Raw genomic sequence first — 22026 nt, 5'->3', positions numbered from 1 at the left:
TGGTCTAATTGCAGAAGGACCCCCCCGATAGCAAAATCTGAAGCATCTGCTTCCACGATGAAAGGGCGGGTCGGGTCAGCAAAGTGCAGAATGGGCTCGGAAGCGAACCTTCTCTTCAGCTCCTCAAAGGCCTGGGTGGCATTCTCTGTCCATTGAAACTTCTTCTTTCCCCTTAAACAGTCAGTCAGAGGAGCTGTCAATTTGGAAAACCCTGGAATGAACTTTCTGTAATAATTGGCAAACCCAAAAAACGTTGTACATCCTTTTTGGTGACAGGTTGGCCCCAGTCCAATATACAGCTTACTTTCCCTGGGTCCATCTCCACGCCTTCCGCTGAGATTCGATATCCAAGGAAGTCTAGAGACTTGAGGTCAAATCCACATTTCTCTAATTTAGCATACAGGTGATTTTCTCTCAGTCTCTGCAACACCGTCTTCACATGCTGGTCGTGGTCTTCCTGGTTCTTTGAGAACACCAGGATATCATCTAAGTAACAGATTACATATGTGTCCAACAAGTCTCTAAACACGTCGTTCATGAATTTTTGAAAAATCCGAACGGCATGACCAGGTATTCATACTGTCCGTAAGCGGTCAAGAACCCTGTTTTCCATTCATCTCCCTGCTTCATCCTGATCAGATTGTACGCTCCTCTCAAATCCAACTTCGTGAAGATTTTTGCAGAGCACAGTCGGTCCAACAACTCTGAGATCAGGGGCAGCGGGTAGCTGTTGGGGATGGTGATCTGGTTCAATGCGCGATAGTCGTTACAGGGTCTGAGTTCCCCCCCCCTTCTTTTTCACAAACAATAGTGGCGCTCCAGCAGGGGATTGTGAGGGGCGTATGAATCCTCGTCTCAGGTTTTTATCCAGGAATTCCTTCAGGGCCTCCCTCTCAATCTCTGTGAGAGAGTAGATTCTCCCTGATGGAATGCTGGCTCCTGGCACTAGATCAATCGCACAGTCGTAAGGGCGGTGGGGGGGTAAAGTCTCTGCCTCCTTTTCATCAAACACATCTTTGAATTCTTCATACTTTGGCGGCAGGGTCACTTGCTCGATCTCTTGCACTGCCCCCGCTAAGGTGTTCTTGATTCCTTCAGGTTGACAGTTCTCCTGGCAATACTGTGAGGTGAACCACACCACCGCCTCCTTCCAACTTATTGTGGGTTCATGCTTTGCTAGCCAGGGCATTCCCAGAATCACCTCAAAGTTCGAGAGATCTGACACGTATAGCGAAATGAACTCTTCGTGCCCGGGGATTTGAAGTTTCACTTCCTCCGTGGCTTGTGTCACCCCTCCTGACTTCAGGGGTCTCCCATCGATAGTCTCCACAGCTAGGGGAGCGTTCAGTTTCCACCGGGAAATTCCATGACGCTTGACTAACTTTACATCAATAAAATTTGTGGAGGCTCCACTGTCAATTAAGGCAGTGGAATTAAACACCACTCCTCTGGAAGTTGTAATCCGAATAGGCAAGACCAACACCCCCTTTGAGGGAGGTTGGATCGTTGGGGGGCCTTTATACAACGCTGCCCCCAGTCCACCGGCCTGCACGTGGACTGGGTGTTCTAGTTTCCCGACGGCTCAGCTTTCCCCCCTTTTAGTCCACAGTCTCTGGCCATGTGGCCCGGCTTTGAACAATAAAAGCATAAACGTTCTCGGCGGCGTCTTTCCTTTTGTTCTTCCGACAGTCTTGGCCTAGCCCCTCCCTGTCCCTCAGCTGCATTACCTGCCATTCCTGCAGAGGGAAGGGTCTTGCTGCGAGATGCCGAGGCTGAGTATCTCGGGACCTCCTGCTTCCTTTCCAGGCGCCTTCCTTCCATCCGGTGATCTATCTGTAGACATAGCCGGATGAGCCCTGGTAGGTCAGCGGGGGGGGGAGGTCCTGGCCAACTCATCCAGGATTTCAGCATTTAATCCACTCCGGTACATAAACATCAGGGCGGCGTCATTGTAACCAGTTTCCTGGGACAGAATTTTAAAAGCGTTAGTGTACTCGGAAATAGTCCCTTTAGCTTGCTTCAGAGCGCCTAGTTGCCGCGCTACTGTTTCAGCTCTTTGCGGGTCTTGGAACATCTCGGTCATCTCCTGTATAAATCCGCTGTACCTTCTTAAGACAGTATCTTTTCTCACGAGATACGGAGTCACCCATTTTGCAGCTTCTCCCTCCAGGAGGCTAATCACGAAGGCCACTTTAGCCCCATCGTCTGGAAACTCCATGTGCCTGACATCCAGATATAACTCACATTGAGCCACGAAAGTTGCCAACTGATCACTTTGTCCCGCATATTTTGGGGGCAATCCAATGGGAACCTTTACTGCGGCAGCTGGAGGGGCTGTTTGCATCTGGTCTATCGTGGCCTTCAAGGTTTGATTATCCGTCTTCAGCGCCTTGACTGCTGCTAGCAGGGCTTGGACATCCGTCTGCAATTCAGCTACCTTAGTCCTCAAGAGTTTCACTTCTTCCGTCTCAGAAGTGGGGTTCGTCCCCCCCGCTGCTCCCTTTGACATCTTGTCCCAGTCAAGTGAAGAGAGCGTTGAGGGTGATTTAGGTGGCTCTGTCAAGCTGTCAGGCCCAGGATGCGATTCAGGAACCAGACCAGAGGTTGTAGTTAATTCGTGTTTTATTAGAGTAATGTCCAACAAAGGCTGCGCTTTCTCATGAAGCAATACAGGGATACAGGTCCTGCGACATTGGGAGAAAGTTGACAGAGCAAGGGGCTGCTTCCCGCCTGTTCTTTAAGAAGGGGCTAAACGGGCGCGCAACCTTTCGCTCCTCCTTAACTCCCCCTCAGGTACTGCGCGCCTTCCCCCCCTTCTCTCCTGTCTTTTCAACCGTCTGCGTGTGCGTGGTGAGGGGGGAGGCATCACCTCCTCTTCTGAAGTGTCCGATTCCCCTATGGGTGATAAAGGAGGAGCTGAGGGTAAACCATCTCTCCGCCTTTCTGCTGTGATCAGCCCTCCCTCTTGCTCTGAGCTGCGGAGAAGGGAGGGCCTGGGAATGTCTGGGGGGGATTCTAAAACTTCAAGACTCTCAGGTTCCCCGTTGCTAGGTGACCCTATCTCTGGCATGTCCTCTGTTTCGGCTTCGCTCCACAGAGGATAAGTTCCTCCCTCCTCCCTCTGCCAGCCATTTGAATCCTCTTCTGACAACCCCCCAGGAGCCCAGCTCATCCTCCCGACAATGAGGATGGCAAAATGTTGACAGATAATGAGGAAAAAGCAGAACTGCTCAACACCTATTTTGCCTCCGTTTTCTCCCAAAAAGGGAACAGTGTGCAACCTTGCATCGGTAGCAATCTCAGTAAGGGGTCGGGATTGCAGTTCAAGATTGATAAGGAGATAGTCATAAAATACCTAGTTAACCTAAATGAGTTCAAATCTCCAGGGCCTGATGAACTGCATCCCAGAGTATTGAAGGAATTTGCGGATGTACTCTCAGAACCTCTTGCCATCATCTTTGAGAAATCCTGGAGAACAGGAGAGGTGCCGGAGGATTGGAGACGGGCAAACGTCGTCCCGCTCTTTAAAAAGGGTAAAAAAGAAGATCCGGGGAATTACAGGCCGGTCAGTTTGACTTCAATACCGGGAAAGATATTAGAACGGATAATAAAAGAGTCCATTGGCAACTATCTAGATGACAATGCTGTGATTAGAAGGAGCCAGCATGGGTTTGTCAAGAAAAAATCCTGTCAAACTAATCTCATCTCTTTTTTTGATCGGGTCACTAGCTTAGTAGATGGTGGAAATGCTGTAGATGTCATCTATCTAGATTTCAGCAAGGCGTCTGACAAAGTCCCCCACGACCTTTTGATTAGCAAACTAGTCAAATGCGGACTACATGGAAATACTGTCAGGTGGATTCACAACTGGTTGGAAAACCGTACTCAAAGAGTGGTCGTCGGTGGCTCTGCTTTGGACTGGAAGGAGGTCTCGAGTGGAGTGCCACAGGGTTCTGTCCTGGGGCCGATACGCTTCAACATTTTTATCAATAACTTAGATGATGGAGTGGAGGGAAGCCTTATGAAGTCTGCGGATGATACGAAACTGGGAGGGATAGCTAACACAATGGAAGACAGGAATAAAATCCAAAGGTACCTGGATAGACTAGAAAATTGGGCTGAAATTAATAAAATGACATTCAATAAAGACAAATGCAGGATTCTGCATTTAGGCCACAAAAACAAAATGCATGGGTACAGGATGGGAAATACCCGGCTTAGCAGTAGTGCGTGTGAGAAGGACCTTGGAATTGTAGTAGATCGCAAGTTGAACATGACCCAGCAGTGTGATGCTGCGGGAAAAAAGGCAAACGTGGTTTTGGGCTGCAGAAACAGAGCTATAGTTTCCAGGTCGAGGGAAGTAATAGTCCCACTATATTCTGCATTAGTCAGGCCTCATCTGGAATACTGCGTTCAGTTCTGGGCGCCTCATTTTAAGAAAGATATAGACAAGTTAGAGTGGGTTCAGAATAGGGCGACGAGGATGATAGCCGGTATGGAGAACAAGTCTTATGAGGAAAGGTTGAAGGAACTTGGCATGTTCAGTCTGGTGAAGAGAAGGCTGAGGGGTGACATGATTGCACTCTTTAAGTACCTGAAGGGCTGTCACATAGAGGAGGGTACAGATTTGTTCACTGCTGCCCCAGAGGGTAGGACTAGGTCTAATGGTTTTAAGTTGCAGGAGCGTAGATTCAGATTGGACATTAGAAGGAACTTCTTGACAGTAAGGGCAGTTCGGCAATGGAACTGACTGTCTAGGGAGGTGGTGGGATCCCCTTCGCTGGATGTCTTCAAGCAGAGGCTGGACAGCTATCTGCGGGAGATGCTCTAGCTGTGGATTTCCTGCTGTGAGCAGGGGGTTGGACTCGATGGCCTACAAGGCCCCTTCCAACTCTATGATTCTATGATTCTACCCCCAGCAAAGGATCCCAATGGAGAAAGAATTCTCCTACATTTCAATAGGCAAGTTCTACTAGATGTTGGGGAAGGGCTGTAGTGTGGTGGTAGAGCATCTATTGTACTTTGCATGCAAAACAACTCAGGATCAATTCTTGGCATCTCCAGGTAAGGCTGGGAGAGACCAGTTCCAAAAGCTGTTCCGATCCCAGCACACTTCCATTGGTGGAGGTATTCCCACATGTCTGTAGAAGCTGCCAAGGGTGCCCTCTGTGCTCAGTGATCATGTAGACTTCAAAACAGAGAGATTATGCTCAGAAAAGTGTTTTCAATTGGCCGTAAAAATCTCTCTGACGCTTGGTAGATCTTGGCCAAAAACAGACGTTAAGCTAAATGTCAGCCATGTGTCTAGTTTGTCTTCCCTGCCTCACCCCTCCATTACATAGGATCAGAGAAAGCTGTCTTATATGGATTCAAACCGCTGGTCCATCTAGTTCAGTACTGACGGGCAGTGGCTCTCCAAGATTTCAGACTGGGGACATTCCCAGCCCTAGCTGGAGATGCCAGGTGTTCAACCTGGGGCTTGCTGTATGCAAAGCATACAGAACTGTGCTGCAATAATTCATGTAGGGCTAGGAAACACCAGAAGGAACGCCCCGGGGCCTGCCAGTGTGCCCACGCCGTCCCTCGTGCAATTGCCTCTGCACAAGGAAACATCTGAATTTGGGGTGTAGAGGAGAACAGATCCCCAACAGGAGAAGCTGGCTTTCAAGTAAGAGGCAGTACCTCCAGTTAAGATATGGATCAAGGTTTCTTTGGAAACTGTTGCTACGCAGATGGGATTAGTACACCACATACCAACCAGATCATGGCTTCATTCCATTCACTGTCATTTTCCTGATCTCTGCTAGCCTAATCTGGAGACGCCGAGTACAAAGGTAGGCAAAATCTGCAGCTCGCATGAGCGGACACGCATCTTCTGTGCAAGCACAGATCGATGCATTTGGGCAGACCACAGAAGGCCTGGTCTTCCATAAAGAACCAAGTGTTTGATTTCTTTCGACATCGCAACTGAATTGGGAAGTACTAAGCCCTTCCCCAAACTGCACAGAACACAAAAGCTACACTTAGGGGTTAAAGCTCATGCTTACCTTCAAAGGATCTCCTGATCGTTTCTGCTTTTGGCTGCAGCATCTCCAGCAGAACGGCAGTCTCTTCGCACATCAGCATGCACTCGATCCGCAGCTGGTAGCTGGGAGAGAAAAACAGCGTGTGAACACTATGTTTATGTTTATGTTTAAATTATTCTAATTTAATTAGAATTAAGAGTTAACATCTTTTAAGCTAGCTACTGTTAAGGAGCGCAAGAGGAGTTTGATCAAAGCTACATTATCGATCTTAGCGGCTTGGCTTCCCTGCAGGTAGCAAAAGAGAGCTATTAACAGGGATAGGTCTTTTTATGACTATTAGCCATAACAACCAAGTAGAACCTTCAAATCCAGGGGTAGAATATCTGTATTAGTGTTTTATATAGCCACACTATTGGTCTATCTTATCCAGTATTGTTTTATCAGGGGTAGTCAATGTGGTGTACAACTCTAATCAGTCTCACCCAACATAGCCAATGGTTAGGGATGATGTGAGTTGTCAGCATTATCAGGAGGGCACCACCTTGGCTATCCCTGGTCTACTCTGACTGGCCATGACTCTCAAGGTCTTGGGCAGGATGAACTTGATGAGGGCCAACAAAATTGCTAAATCCAAGTAAAATGGAGGCCCTGTTGGTAATTCATCTGCCTAGATGGTTGGTATTCATCTGGTTTAGATGGGAGCAGATTCACAATTTTGTGCATGCTGCTTGAACCATCTCTATAGCTGGAGGAAGCTCACTGACGCACATTTTGAATTGATAGATTAATCAGGTGTTCTCAACCATTTTGGCTCTGGTTGGGGCACATTTGGAAATCTAAGAAACTGTTGTGGGGACAACAAAATATTCATCTCATAGAATAAAAAATGGTGCTGCTCAGAATCCCTTCTAGAACAACAGATAAAATGCCCACACTTTCCAAAAGCAAATAAAACCCAAGCATAAAAGCCCCCCCAAAACCAGCAACCCCCAACTAAACAACAACAAAAGTAAAAAAAATTCAATTAAAAACAATACATTTGTTATTAAATGGATTATTAATGCAGGGGGTCTTGGTGGGCACCAAAGCAGGGTGGGGGAACCTTGGTGCCCAGGACCCCAGGATGAATCAGCTAGCACATAACGTTAATTTCTTTAGCAGGGACACAGCCTAGTCAAAAGAGGTGGAATTTTCCATTACCTAGGAACCCCGAGGAGCAGAAGATAGAACTGATCTGCATTTGCTAATTTGTCCTTTTCTTCTTTAAAGGATTTCAAGTTTTCTATCTAACAAGAAAACAGAATGGTTTTAAGTTCCAAGAACATAATTGCATTTATATACTCATTGCAATGCAGAGAAGAACTGAAATAAGAATTTGCTTGTGTGTATGTTTTTAAACTTACTTCATGCTTTTCTGGTAGGAGTTTAAGCAGTTGCTTGAGAACCTCCACATCAAACTTTGTTCGATCGCCTTTTTGGATCATGTCAACCACCTTCTCATTCGGGCTATGGATATAAAGAGACTGCTAGTTAGATAGATGCAACTAACTAATGCCCGTGTGGTGTAGTGGTTAGAATGTTGGACTAGGACCTGGGAGGCCAGGGTTCAAATCCCCACTCAGCCATGAAGCTCACTGGGTGATCATGGGCCAGTCACTGCCTCTCAGCCTCAGAGGAAGGCAATGGTAAACCACCTCTGAATACTGCTTACCATGAAAACCCTATTCATAAGGTTGCCCATAAGTCGGAATTGACTTGAAGGCAGTCCATTCATTCATTCACCCAGACATGCAGATGTGATGTCTATTTTGATATGTAATTTTATTTTAAAAACTGGTTTTATTGTGAAAATCTTTTAGGTTGACTCGTTTTAACATGGTTTTATTGGTAATTTTAATGTATATTTTATAATTTATGTAAACCACTTAGAGGTTTTGATGATTAAGCGGTTTATAAATTCTTTAAATAAACAAACAAAATGTCAGTATCAATGCACACAGAGGTTTCCTAGTGTCTTCGGTACAGAGGGAAGGTCCAATGGTGAAAAGAAAAGCTGGGTTGGATATTTCCCTCCATATGTGCCATTTGTCCCTAACTAAAGTGCTGGCAGTGATGTGTTTGAGGCAGCAAATGTTACAACTGAGGTGTGTTTGTGACTTAATCTTTCCTTAAACACACACACACACACACACCTGCACTGCTATTAAAGCAGAGGCAGGTCTTCTGCTTGAGTATCTGAGTTGTGTCCTTTTCTACTTGCAAAATGTCCCAAAATAGATGACAACATGTCCTGATGTAGTGTCATTCCCAGGGGCATTCCATGGCTGCCATCTTTGTTTGCCTACAATGCCCCTGGGACCAATGCCATCCAGAGAGAGAGAGAGAGAGAGAGAGAGAGAGAGAGAGAGAGAGAGAGAGAGAGAGAGAGAGAGAGCGCATCAGCCACGAATGGTAAGAATGTTTCTCTCTGGAAGGTTATTACAATATTTGGGGGCTGTTTTTGCACCCCCCATGCCAAAAACATCTTAGTGTATAAATGCTTGTCCTGTTATTTAACTGAATCAAGATGGCTGCTTGTGGGGGATTCCCATGTGCATCAGAGCACATATGAGGTTCTGGATTCAGGACAATATATGCATAAAACCACAGGTGACAATCTGATGTACAACTAAATTCTCCTAAATCCCACTGAAATCCACAGGAATAACAATGCACAGAATGGTAACAGCAGCTAGGATTGCTTAGGGAGAACAATTTTTTTTCATAAATGTTTGATCTTAGTGCTCCTTTACAATTGTGAAAACACATCTCACCACTTAAATTGCTTCAAAAAGATGTTCAGATTGAGACTCTTCTTGGAATCCAGAAATGTGATCTGTTTTAGAAAAATAAAGCATTTTAGGTCAGTCTTACAAATAGGTATGAAAAAGTTACCAGGCCACTTCCCCCCCCCCTTTTTGCCTAATGCTCACAGATACACATTAAAAAACAAATGCCACCTTAAATGCATTTCATCAGATGCATGAAGGACTATCCTCAGTTGCCACTTATATATCAGTTATGGATAAGTGGATTCCCTCAGTTCCACACTGCTGGAATTGTGATGTTCTGATATCCATTGGATTCTGCTCTACTTAAATTCCAGTACGAACTGTGGATTTTGGAACGTTGGATTGTGTACATGTGCCCTCAACAATGTACTACTGATGTTTTGAAAAGTCACTGTCTTATTTTTTAAAAAAAATCTTCTTTGGGTTTTGCACATTTAAAAAGCTGAGGAAATTTTTTTGACAGTAAAGATAAATAATACTCAAGATACATTGAAACACAATTGTGCAGTTCCAAAGAACAATTAAATGAAAGGGGAAAATATTAAAAGAAACACACTTTAAAAAAAAAATCAAGCAAAATTTCAGCAATGCCCCTCTAGAAAAACTATGGATTCCAACAATTTGAGTTCAACTCCAGTAGGTTATGGAAATTTGTATATATATGCAGAGATCCTCAGCGGTCTGAGCTGCGTGTGCCACTGTGCGTATTTACCTAAGTAGCAGGCTTTTACCCTGCATTTAGATCACTGAGACTTAAGACTTAGTCAAATAAGAAAAGCTACTTTATTTATAGAAATACAGAGTAGATAGGAAAGCCATACCTAGTTCTAACTAAGTTGGAGGCGCAATGCCCAGACTTGGGTATTGCCCTCCTGGCTCAGGAGAGAGAGCAAAGACAAAGATGTCTCCTCTCTCCTTGGACAGTTGAAGAAAACAACAAAGGAAGGAGGGGCAGGTAAGTTTCCCTGAGCATTAACTCTATCTTCCTTCTGGAATACAAACAAAAGAACAGAAACAGGAGTTGCTCTTGCCCCACTTCCAACACAGTAAACATACTAGGTAAGTGAGAACCTCAAAATTGGGTAGATAAGATTTTGGAAGCATAATTTCTAAATTTGTCAAGCGAGGAACACATTCCGTACGTCTGATGAATTGGTCTCAGGCCCACCAAAGTTTCTACTACAATCTATTACACAGATGAGGAAGTGGATCTGGCTGGTGGGCTGGATCCTTATCTCCCCTCCGCATCCCACGGGCCAAGTTTGACAGGTGGGTGGAGCCTCCCACCTGTTAATCACCGGCCACCACAGTGACTCTAGGTGATCCATTTCTGACCACATGGTTTGAAATAAATCCATGAGAGCAAAGGCACAACAACACATGCAAAGTGCCATGCACGGGGGCTTTCACTGGAATTTGCAGGTGCTGCTGAACAGCTGATCGGTGGTGGCAACCCCTTTTTGATCCAACCATGCCTTTACTTGGCCCACACTTGATGTCATATATGATGACAGGTGCAAGGCAGGTGGGCTTGGCTTGGTCAAAATAGCTTCATAGGCCAAACAAGGAGTCCTCGTGGGCCTAATTCAGCCCGCGAGCTCGAAGTTCCCCAACATTGACCCACTGGGACAGGATTGTGGTTCGAAGACACACAATACAGCAGTTTTTCTAAAGCTAAGCAAACCTCAGTCAGGTCAGTGCCTGGATGGGCATCGACTTGGGAACCCTATCTATCATCTACCGACTTACTTATCCTACTTATATACCGCTTTATAGCACTGAGAAGCTCTCACAGTGGTTTACAAATTATTCTTAAAATAAAACCACACTCAAAGCTAGCACAGGAACAGAACCAACACAGTTTTCATATGGAACCAGGATTATTCAGGCAGCATTTCCAGCCCTTGTCCTCACCTGGTGTCGCACCAGGCATTAACTGCCACCAAAAATCTCCTGAGGTAAGGGAGTGGGGCTAAGCAGCTGGATCCTGCTCAACCCAGAAGCAAGTCCTCCTTTGTGGGCAGGTGCGGCATAACAGCACCCACGGTGGCCCTCTAAAGCAGGAGAGTGGGGCTGAGCAGTTGAACCCTGCTTCAGTAGTTCCCAACCTTTCTAAGTACAGGACCCCCTTTATAAGCTCAAAAGATATTGTGACCCCCCTCCCCCCAGGGAGGCAGGCTGGCTGCAAAAGTCCTCTCCTCTCATTCTAAGTAAGGGCATCATCAGTAGCGGCAGTGCGAGGAGACATGAGTCGGTGATAGTAATCCCCTCTTCTTCCTAGTGTCTCAGCCCTCAGCCTCCTTTGGCATCTGCCATGTATTTTATAGGCAGACGCTGGCCCTTGGTGCGCCTGAAAGATGCTCTGGCGCTTCAGCAAAATCCTTCCACTCTCGTTTGGGCAAGGGGGAGGTGTCATCTGCAGCGGCAGTGGGAAGCAGACAGCGTCCAGGGAGTGAAAACTTTTTAAATAAATAAATAAATAAATAACTCATTCCTTTACTTTCATGGCCCCTCTGGATTTCTTCACGGCCCCCAGGTTGGGAATCACTGCCCTACTTTTTACAGCACCTTGACAAAAGGTGGGATGCAAATGTAGTAAATATATTTGTGTTTTTCATGGGTTACAAATCTCCGGTCAGCTTTGCTGCGGCAGACTAACACGGCGGCCACTCCAGCACTTATACCTATATTAATCATCTGCGCTAATGTCCCAAGAAAGGAAGACAAAGAAAAAAAGAACATAGGAAGCCGTCTTATACAGCAGAGCCAGACACTTGGCTCAGTATTATCTATACTGTCTGGCAATGGTTTTCCAGGCTTTCAGGCAGGGGATGTTCCAAGCCCGACCTGGAGATCATGGGGATTGAACCTGGGAACTTCTGCCCGCAAAGCAGACGCTCTACCACTGAGCTACGGCCCCTTCCCCTAGAAAGAAAGCAAAGAAGCAACTTCCTTCCAACTCTGAAAGCTTCCCTGCCGGTCACCTAGAGATTCTCCATCGTTGCAGGCAAGTGACTATTTATTATTTTATTTATTTAACAAAATTTATATACCGCTTGATTGCCGAAAGCCTCTAAGCTGCTTACAAAAAACTATCTACAAGGCGGGTTTATTGGTGTTGTCGGCTGAACCACACAATCATCCGGATGAAGCCTCACCATACCTCTTTTGGTTCCATCTTCACTGGGGCTGCCTGTTTTTCCTTGGGCTTTGTTTGTGGGAAGCAAAACAATTGCTCTATGCTGGTATAGTCCGGCTCAATGGTCTCCTCGCTGCTGCTGGTCACTGAAGCCCACATGGAATGCCCCTCTGAAAGACACGAGATGTTATGGAAGGATGAATCCCACACCTTTTTGTTAAATGTATCCCTTTGAAAAGACAACTCCCTACAAATGTATTTGCATATATATATATATAAACCGCCCCATAGCCGAAGCTCTCTGGGTGGTTGCAGGAAAATTAATAGATACTGCATGCAAAAAAAAAAGTGTAGTAGAAAATGACAAAATCTGATGTGACATAAGTCTTTAAGATGCTACAGGGCTCTTTCTTGTATTGCACGATGGATGCACAAAGGGCCCCTCCAGATATCCTTTTTATTGTGCATTCGTGATTATTGGTGCTCATGATGGTCTTGGGATGGTCATACATGATCCCATTTTCAATACTGCTTGCACTTTGGACCGTTATATTGCTTCATTTCCAACCAGTGCAAGTGCCATAGTTTTCTGCTGAAATCTTTTAACTTTCCACACTGCAAATTGTCCCCCCCCCCATTTGTTGCACTATAGTGTAAGAGTGCCTCTCTGGATGACAATAATGCAGTAACACTGAGGAAGCGTCACGGAACAACTAGTAAAGTGGAATGATGTGTGGACGGACTGATACAAATCCACCACTGACACACTATGTCCACCACTGACACACAATGATGTGTGGCAGAATATACCCACAAAAACCAACAACTGCAAATAACTATCTGGAGAGGCCCAAAGCGATCTTACGCTTATCAGGCTATTGGTCTATCTATCTGCATACTGGCAGCAGCTCTCTGTGGTTTCAGAAAGAGGTTTTTTTTCCTGTCCTGCGACCCAAGATTTTTGGAGATGTCAGGGACTGAACCTTCTGCTTGCAATGTATGCACTCTACACCTGGGGTTGGCAGAGCTCAGGACTACAGAATCTACTGAAGTACACCAACCAGAATTAAGGAACCAGGGGGCCTGTGAGCACATGATCAGCCCAGGAATTTATGAGCAGTATCAGAAACAAGGTCACAAGTCCTTCCACACAAAACCCTACTCCTGGTCCCCTCCCCCAGTGTTCTTTTTCAGCAAAACACTTTCTAGCTGTAACTATTATTAGACAACTAGGAGTTGGAAACCCTTGCTGATCTACTGCACACCTGGAGATCTACTTGGCAATCCACCTTCTGTCCACTTGTGCTCTACTCTGTATCAAGCCTGGCCTCCTCCCAAACAAGATGGAGAAAGGCCAATTAATGTCACAACACCTTGCACACTGTGAACGTCAAATATCTGGAGCTGAGACCTAGCCGACCGAGAACCAGCGTAGTGTAGTGGTTAGAGTGTCAGACTAGGACCTGGGAAGCCCCATTTAGCCATGAAGCTCACTGGGTGACCTTGAGCCAGTCACTGTCTCTCAGCCTAACCTACCTCACAAGGTTGCTGTGAGGATAACATTGGGAGGGCAGCATTGAGTACGCCACCTTGAACTCTTTGAAGGAAAGGTGGGATATAAATCTAATAATAAACAAACACGTAAATAAATATTCAATTTAGGCTCCCAGGATTCCAGAGGAGCTTTGAAATTCTGCATCTGATGCTAAATTTGATGGATTCCTATCAGAGCTGTACAGATCTTTAATCCACATGCTCTTAGTAATGGATTTAATATAAGAACCATGAAAAACTTTCCAAAAAACAGAGGTTTGTTCCTGTAGTAAGCTATGTATAGACATAATTTAGATGCTTAAAATATTCTCATTTGAAAGATTTTTTTTCAAAGCCACTATTCAGAGTGAAGAGAGCAATGCACCAGGTGTTGCTGGGATACCACAAAGGACTGTACTGTTGCTTTGTTTTACATTTCGAAATACCGCAGCCAAGTGTCATTTGTTCAGGGTTGGATCCAGACTTAGGCTGCAATCCTAATCCCACTTACCTGGGAGTAAATCCCACTGAATTCAACAGGACTTACTTCTGAGCAGACATTGTTAGTATTTGTTCTGTTAGTCATACTTCCAGTAGACACATTGAAATCAATTGTCTTATGCTAGTCACAGCCATTTCAATGGGTCTACTATACACTTGCCTAACTCTGGATCCAAGCCTAACTCTGGATCCAACACTAAAACATATACACTCCAATTTGCTGTAACAACAACAGCAAGCTCTAAAAGAGAGCTAACAATATCAGAATCAATTACAAGATATATAAAACAGACAGCCTAAAAAACAATTACAAATGCTTCAAAATAGCAGCAAAGCCTTTAAGAGTAGCAATGAAAATCTCAAGCTCATGCCAGGTATTGTGCCAATCCAAAAGCCCGTTGGAACAAGATGACCATAAGCAGCTGCCTAAACAATGACAGGAAAGAAGTGAGGCACACAACTTTAGGGAGAGACTTCCACAGTGCTGGGGCTACCATTGAGAAGACCTTACTGGCTACCTATTATACTTCAGATGGGGCAGGCAGGCAGAACAGGACCTGCAAGGAAGATCTCAATGTGCAGGTAGGCTCATATTGGGAGAAAATTCATTCCTGAGACAAAGCCAACCACAGAACGTTGTTTTAGCGCCACCTACCTCTCACCACATTGGAGGGCAGCTTTTGCCAATTCAGTTTCTTCATCCTTAGCGTTGGAGGCTTCACCCGCTTGTGGAAGGGCCGGCCACACCCCAGAGAGAAGTCAACATGTGCAACCACGACTTCCTCCTCATTGCCTCCTAGGGGTGGAGGTGGTGGCACGCCTCCGATGCCAGGCAGGGGGGGAGGAGGGGGTGGCATACCTCCCATACCAGGCAGAGGGGGAGGGATCCCCGTCATACCAGGCATAGGGGGTGGAGGGGGAGGGATCCCTGTCATACCAGGCAGAGGGGGCGGAGGGGGAGGGATCCCTGTCATACCAGGCAGAGGGGGTGGAGGAGGAGGGATCCCCTTAATACCAGGCAGAGGGGGCGGAGGGGGAGGTGTCCCAGCCATACCAGGCAGAGGGGGCGGAGGGGGAGGGATCCCTGTCATACCAGGCAGAGGGGGCGGAGGGGGCGGGATCCCCTTAATACCAGGCAGAGGGGGTGGAGGGGGAGGTGCCCCAGCCATACCAGGCAGAGGGGGAACCTGAGGTGGCATTCTTATCATGCCAGGCAGAGGTGGTGGTGGCTGTTGTGATGACATGCCTGGTGTTTCAGGGAGTGGAGGGGGAGGAGGTGGCAGTGGAAGAACACTAGATGGAGCTGAGCTTTGCCCAGGCAAAGCTGAGCAGGGCAGCAGCTGGGATGGTGTAATGTTTCCCAGCACATTTGGTGACTCTGGGCTAGGCGAGACGACAGAAGAGCAAGTTGTCGAAGAAGAGCTCTGCCTGGCCCTTGAAAGCTCCCCTAAATCTTCATTGGTCTGAGTGCCCTCATTCACTTTGTTGGCTGCTCGCCTGGAGTCCGAATTTCTTTTCTTTGGGCGCTTCTTGATGGATAAGAGTCTCTCCATGACTTCTTCCACGCTGTTGCCTTGTACTGCACAACAATACATGGAAGCAAGGGAGAGAAGGTGGAAACATTCTTAGGACCACTTCAAATCCTCTTTCCATACAAATGTGGCAATCTAAAAAAAAATTACGGGTAAGAGATACCCAGTCCAATGGATAATAGGGGTGACATTTTTGGGACAGCCTTTCAAGGCCACTGTGAAAGAGCCAAGCATCTCATCAGCTGCACACATCTGTTGGAGGTGATGGACAAGTCGACCCATGGTTTTATAAACATTACAGATGCTTTGGGTTGGTGGTTTTCAAATGACTCCTAGGAACCCTGTGGCTCCTTCACAAGAAGACGAATAAAGGGTATCAAAGTGGAATGTTAGATGCACTTTCAGTTCACACAACATCTAGCCACGAACAATCTGCCTGAAACCCTGGAGAGCCTGTGTGAAACCCTGCCTGTCAGTGCAGACAGTACTGAGCTAGATGGATGAATGGATTGCCTTCAAGTCGATCCCAATTTATGGCAACCCTATGATAAGGTAAGCGTTATTCAGAGGGGGGTTACCATTGCCTCTCTCTGAGGCTAGTCCCCCCCAGCTGGCTAGGGCCTGCTCAGCTTGCCAAAGCTGCACAAGCCAGCCTCTTCCTTGTCCGCAACTGCAAGCTGGGGAGCAACTGGGCTCCTTGGGACTGTGCAGCTTGCCCACGGCTGCACAGGTGGCAGGGCACGTAACCCCTGAGCCACTCACTGTGGGGGTGATCTTTAGCTGGCCCTTGACACCCAGGAGACACGAGCAGGGATTTGAACTCGCAGACTCTGGACTCCCAGCCAGGCTCTTGTGCTATACCAGCTTAGATGGATGAATGGTCTGACTCAGTAAAAGGCAGCTTCCTATGTTCTGAGCATTGCAAACTGAGAGGGTGTCTTTGACTGTCCCACAGAATCCTTTGCAATTGCCAGGAATCTCGTGGAAATATACATGGGTTCAAGGTTGAAGCGGCTCCCCGAGTGACGGAAGGTTTAAACACATGGTTTGAAGCTGCCTCAAGCAGGGTACAGCAAGCAAGGTGTATATTTATGAAATGAAATAAACAATGGCCTATCATGTCAGGGATTTGTCTCTCAATTCCAATAGAACTGTGTGGATTGTACTTTTTCTGAAGTATCCAAAATAGCAGCAGATGAGACACTGGATGGCATGGGATACAACTTAGGGCAGCTTTCTTGGAAGTTGTTCCCGGTGAACGTAGGACGTTGCCTTATGCTGAGTCAGACCATAATGTCAACAATGACTGGCAGCAGCGCTTCAGGGCTTCACACAGGAGCATTCCCCAGCCCTCACTGGAGATGCCAGAGGTTGTACCAGGGACCTTCTGCATGCAAAGCATGTGCTCTACCACTGGACTATGGCCCTTCCCTCCATGACAGCTTGGATCAAAGCTTGAGGCAGGCTGAGGGCAGGAGTTCTACACTCCCATTTAGCAAATGACGTGGCTGAACAAGGGGAAGTTAATCAAGATATGCAGCAACTATCCCTAACCCGATGCCCTCCATAGGTTGCTGGACTACAACTCCTATCATCCCTATCAACTCCTTTGGTTAAGTTGGTTGTGGCTGATGGGAGTTGGAGTCCCAAATGTCTGGAGGGCACCAGGTTGGGCACAGACTGGTATACAGGGAAACATCACCATAAGGTGACAATTGCTTTGTAATTTCTTCCTTTGCTGAATATCTTTTTTTTTTTTAGAAATAGGCCTACCAGAAACAGTATCCTTAACACAATCACCCAAATGCAAGATTTAATAGATCACTGAGCCTGGATTTTGGCATGTTCAGTCCCCTTGTGCCACACACTGCATCATAGGTTACAGTGTACTTAAACTTACTGTCATTGGCAAGCAAGATGGCTCTGCTTACTAAGATTTCCAAGGATTCCCACAGCAGCAGGCTGGAGTGATGGGAAGGTTCAAGGTACAAGAGGCTCTGGAGAATGGACAACAGCTGGGTGGAGACTGGAAAACTGCTCACCTGAAACATAAAGCAGCCACATATTAAATGATTCATATCCTATATTGTTGTATGATAGTGAAGCCAACCCTACTACTGATACTTATGCTGTCATAAGTCCTGAGTTGTAAGGTTATTCACAGTTGAAGATGGATGTAATGGCACAGTCAAACTGCCCATCTGTGGAGGCAGTCACAGGATACATGTGGGCAAGTGCAATGAACACTTGTGCACATGAAAGGTGCATGAGTGCAGGGGTGTGTGTTTGCCCTAATGTATAAAAATTGCCACCTTGCACCTGTATACAAAACCCCATCATGCAGTGTGACCGCGAGTGAAACACAAGAACAAAATTTTATGCAGCAAGTTTGCACAATTGATGCAGTGCAGTGGGTTAGACTGAAGCCATGCGGACTTCAATAGATAGTTCTCAACTTTTAGAATATTATTCCCCACCAGAACTCCACCCCCACCAAATAAATTCAACCCAGATTCTATATCGGTGCTAGAGGGACACCTACGACAGGGCCCACTGCCTAGATTGTTCAACTGTGGTAACTTTTACAGATATAATTTTGCATGTCCCATTAGTCTGAGATGAAACCATTCTAGTGAATGCTGGCAAACTGGCTAGGTGGTATTCACGGTCCTGGTAATTTGGAAGGATTGTATGTGCCTTTCTCTACGTTTACGTAGGGAAGGGAAGCACATGAGAATTTCAGTTTGCAATTTCTTTTTACTAGGATTGCAGACTTTGGCTAAAACACAAATGATTAATTAAAGCACACCTCTTAAACACTCGCTTCTCCATACAGTGTTCTGAATACCAGTTGCCGGGGGGGGGAAGATGGTGGGAGAAAGCTCCTTCTCACCTCATGTCCTGCTTGTGGGCTTCCCAAAGGCATCAGGGTCAGCCTGGCTATTATTATTATTATTATTATCATTATTATTATTATTATTATTATTATTTATTTATTTATTTATTTATTTATTTATTAAATTTATTAGTCGCCATTCTGGCTGGTTTACCAGCCACTCTGGGCGACGTACAACATAAAAACATATAACTCACATTAAAACCTTAAAATTTCAACAATAACACTAAAACCTAACCGGCCCCAAAAGCCTGCCTGAAGAGTCAGGTTTCCAAGGTCTGGCGGAAGCTCATCATAGAGGGGGGACGGAGAGAAGGTCTTTTGAGGCTGATCTTGTTGGGCGGCAACGTTGATGATGCTGGAGGCGCTCTTCCAGATAGACTGGGCCGAAACGGTGCAGGGTTTTAAAGGTCAAAACCAACACCTTGAATTGGGCCCGGAAAGCAACGGGTAACTGGTGCAACTCCTTCAGCACAGGAGTGATGTGGTCTCACCGGCGGCTACCCTTAATCAGGCGAGCCACCGCATTCTGTACCAGTTGCAGCTTCTGGACCATTTTCAAGGGTAACCCCACGTAGATCGCATTACAGTAGTCTAGGGGAGAGGAGACCAGGGCATGTACCACCAATGGGACCAGATGTTTTGGAAGGTAGTTTTAACATCTGTTGCCAGCTGTTTCTGTTTTGATGCTTGCCTTTTAATATTGTTGTTGTTATGTGCCTTCAAGTCGATTACAGCTTATGGCGACCCTATGAATCAGCAAACTCCAATAGCATCTGTCATGAACCACCCTGTTCAGATCTTCTAATTCGAAGTCTGTGGCTTCCTTTATGGAATCAAATCGTCTATTGTTTGGCCTTTCTCTTTTTCTACTCCCTTCTGTTTTCCCCAGCATTATTGTCTTTTCTAGAGAGCCAGTGTGGTATAGTGGTTAGAGTGTTGGACTACGACCTGGGAGACAGGGTTCAAATCCCCACACAGCCATGAACCTCACTGGGTGACCTTGGGCCAGTCACTGCCTCTCAGCCTCAGAGGAAGGCAATGGTAAAACCACCTCTGAATACCGCTTACCATGAAAAACCTATTCATAGGGTCGCCATAAGTCAGGATCGACTTGAAGGCAGTCCATTTCCATTTTCAGCAAATTTTAATGAGGTTGCTTTTAATGGGTTGGGTTGCTTGCTTTTGTTTACTGCTTATTGTTTGATATCTGATATTTATTGCTTTTTAAATTAATGCTTGTTATTAGCCATTCTGAATTCATTGGAAAGGGAAAAAGGGGGACAGAATTTTTTTAAAAATATTAAAAGCTACTTTAAAGAGAATATCCTACTCACTTTGTTAAATAGAGAAGAGAACACCTCTTGATGATTGCTCATGTCAATCCCGTCACATAACCTGAGCAACTCCTCATCATCTTCAGACTTGGCCTCCTCAAATGTCTCACACTGGATAAGCAAGTCCTCATCCTCTATATCTCTGTAGAAAAGCCACAACAGGAGATATTTGCAAAATCCTCAGTTAAAAAACGGAATTCATTTCAATTTACGTACAGGTAGAAGCGGATGCCCCAAATTGGTAACTATTCCCAGCAATCTATAATACGTGCATCTATGCTGGGCAGACAAAGCGTACATCTTTAAAGAAACCTATTTATATTTCAAAAGCTAAAAAAAAAATACTGACCAGGTAAATTTGCAAGACAGAGAACTACGGGGTTTCCGTGTGCTCAGTGGGGCAGAAATGTTCTCCAGACACAAGCATCACTGTTGCTTACCTGGATGGGTTGGGGGCAAGCAGAGATACTGGTGTTGGGGAGGAGGGCAGCTCTGCCCCCCCAAGCACACAGAAGCCACACAGTTTTCCACTATACATGCATTAGAGACAACCACATGGTTGCACTGATAGGATTGCAGGCGCCAAACTGGCTGCAATTGCATGACCCCAGTCTCACCGCAGTCCTGTCTCAATCTTGGCAAGCAGCAGCAGCAGCAGCAGCAGCAGCAGCGGCGGTGGCGGCGGCGGCGGCAGCAGCAGCAGCAGCAGCGCCTTGGTCAGGAGAGCAGCTTCATGGCTCTGCCCCATTACATGCACCACTGCAGTCTTCTCCCATTAAAATGCACCCATAAACCAATAATTAACTATAACACAGAGTGAATGGGGTTATTGTCAGGTCCCAGCCAGGGGAGTCCTCGTCAGAAGAAGGCCAAGAGGCTCCGGTCTTGGACCCAGCCCTAGCTCAGGCTGTGCCTGAGGGTGAGGAGCCAGGGTGCTGTGATGAGGCTGTGGAAGGGCCATCTTTACTCTGGGTAGATTCAACCTCTGACATCGAGGCTGAACGGGTCCTGAGCCCAAGCGAGAGGCATCGCCTCCCACGCCAGCTGGAGACCCAGCCCATCCAGAGGGGTGCTCAGTTGCAGGCCTGGCCTCCTCAGGAGTAAAGGTCTTGTTGTGGTGATTAATAGGAGTCAAGTGTGGTTTCAGCAGCTCCAGCATAAAAGCCCCAGTGGTAGGCTGGAAGAGCTGCTGCAACAACATCGATACACTAGCTCTACACCTGACCAGGCTGCTGATTGCCTGTTCACCCAAGCCTGTCTTTGGACTACTCTGGGCCTGCCTCTTGCCTTGCCCTTCATTGCCCACACACTGCTTCACTCCTGACCTTGGACTGCTCTGACCTTGCTTCATGCCTGACCCCTTTGTTGTTGAGGACTCTGACTTTGGACTGACCCTGGATGCTGCCTTGGTGCAGCTCTTATCTGTATCAGTGCTGAGAAATCTCTTGTCTACTGGCAAGTGTAGCTGTAGGCTCCACTGGCACTGTACATTCAGAGTAATCCCTGGAAAGCAAGATTGGCTGTTTAAACCACTCTGGGAGTTGTAGATCCATGAGGAGAACATGGGGCTCTGCTAACAACTCTCAGCACCCTTAACAAACTACAATTCCCAGGATTCTTTGGGGGAAGCCATGACTGTTTAAAGTGGTATGAAATTGCTTTAGTGCAGACTGGGCTGTAGACATTTAGAAATAAGTCACACCAGCCAAGTTTGCATGATTAAATACTGGCTTAACAGCCCCAGACACATCTGCTTTGCTCCTCCCTTTGGGTGAGCTGGGAAACAAAATAGGTCACCCATGTTAATTACAGCTTCCTGTTACATATGGACTGGGAAATACAGTTAATGGCTTTCAAATAAGCTAGAATTTGGAAGCTGGATTTATCTATTTATTAATTATTTGATTTCTACCCTGATCTTCCTCCCAGCAGGAGCCCAGTGCGGCAAATTGATCATGCAAACTGGGCCACTCATTCAATAGCAATTGTCTCAAGTTGCAACCTAGCACAGCTGGGCCTGCAGTTGCTTGGCTGTGGCGTGAATAAACCTGAGGCAGTCATTGTTGAATCTGTTGGTAGCTGTAGAATTTTCAGCAAATTAGCCTTTAAAAAGAGCATGTTTCTAGATCTCATGGTAGCAGAAAGCATGCCTAGATCAAAAATAAAAAGGCTGAGGGGACTTAGAAAGACAGCGGAGAGGATAATGCGTGCACACACACACACACACCACC

General features: G+C 46.2%; 1 protein-coding gene across 3 annotated transcripts in view; it reads right to left on the bottom strand.

The window, feature by feature from the left end:
- The window catches only part of INF2 (inverted formin 2), a 93267-nt gene that overhangs the window by 26349 nt on the left and 44892 nt on the right, over nt 1-22026 (bottom strand). For all 3 annotated transcript variants that reach the window (XM_061612290.1, XM_061612291.1, XM_061612292.1), the window contains exons 6-13: nt 19796-19937; nt 17463-17604; nt 14686-15609; nt 12021-12166; nt 8840-8901; nt 7430-7532; nt 7227-7312; nt 6048-6148 (exon numbers count right to left, since the gene is read on the bottom strand). In XM_061612290.1, the coding sequence (XP_061468274.1) occupies nt 6048-6148; nt 7227-7312; nt 7430-7532; nt 8840-8901; nt 12021-12166; nt 14686-15609; nt 17463-17604; nt 19796-19937 (1706 nt within the window). The remainder of the gene's footprint in view (nt 1-6047; nt 6149-7226; nt 7313-7429; nt 7533-8839; nt 8902-12020; nt 12167-14685; nt 15610-17462; nt 17605-19795; nt 19938-22026) is intronic.

This window comes from Rhineura floridana, chromosome 2 (assembly GCF_030035675.1).
Source record: "Rhineura floridana isolate rRhiFlo1 chromosome 2, rRhiFlo1.hap2, whole genome shotgun sequence".
NCBI lineage: Eukaryota > Metazoa > Chordata > Lepidosauria > Squamata > Rhineuridae > Rhineura > Rhineura floridana.
This window is presented reverse-complemented; position numbering and strand designations above follow the sequence as displayed.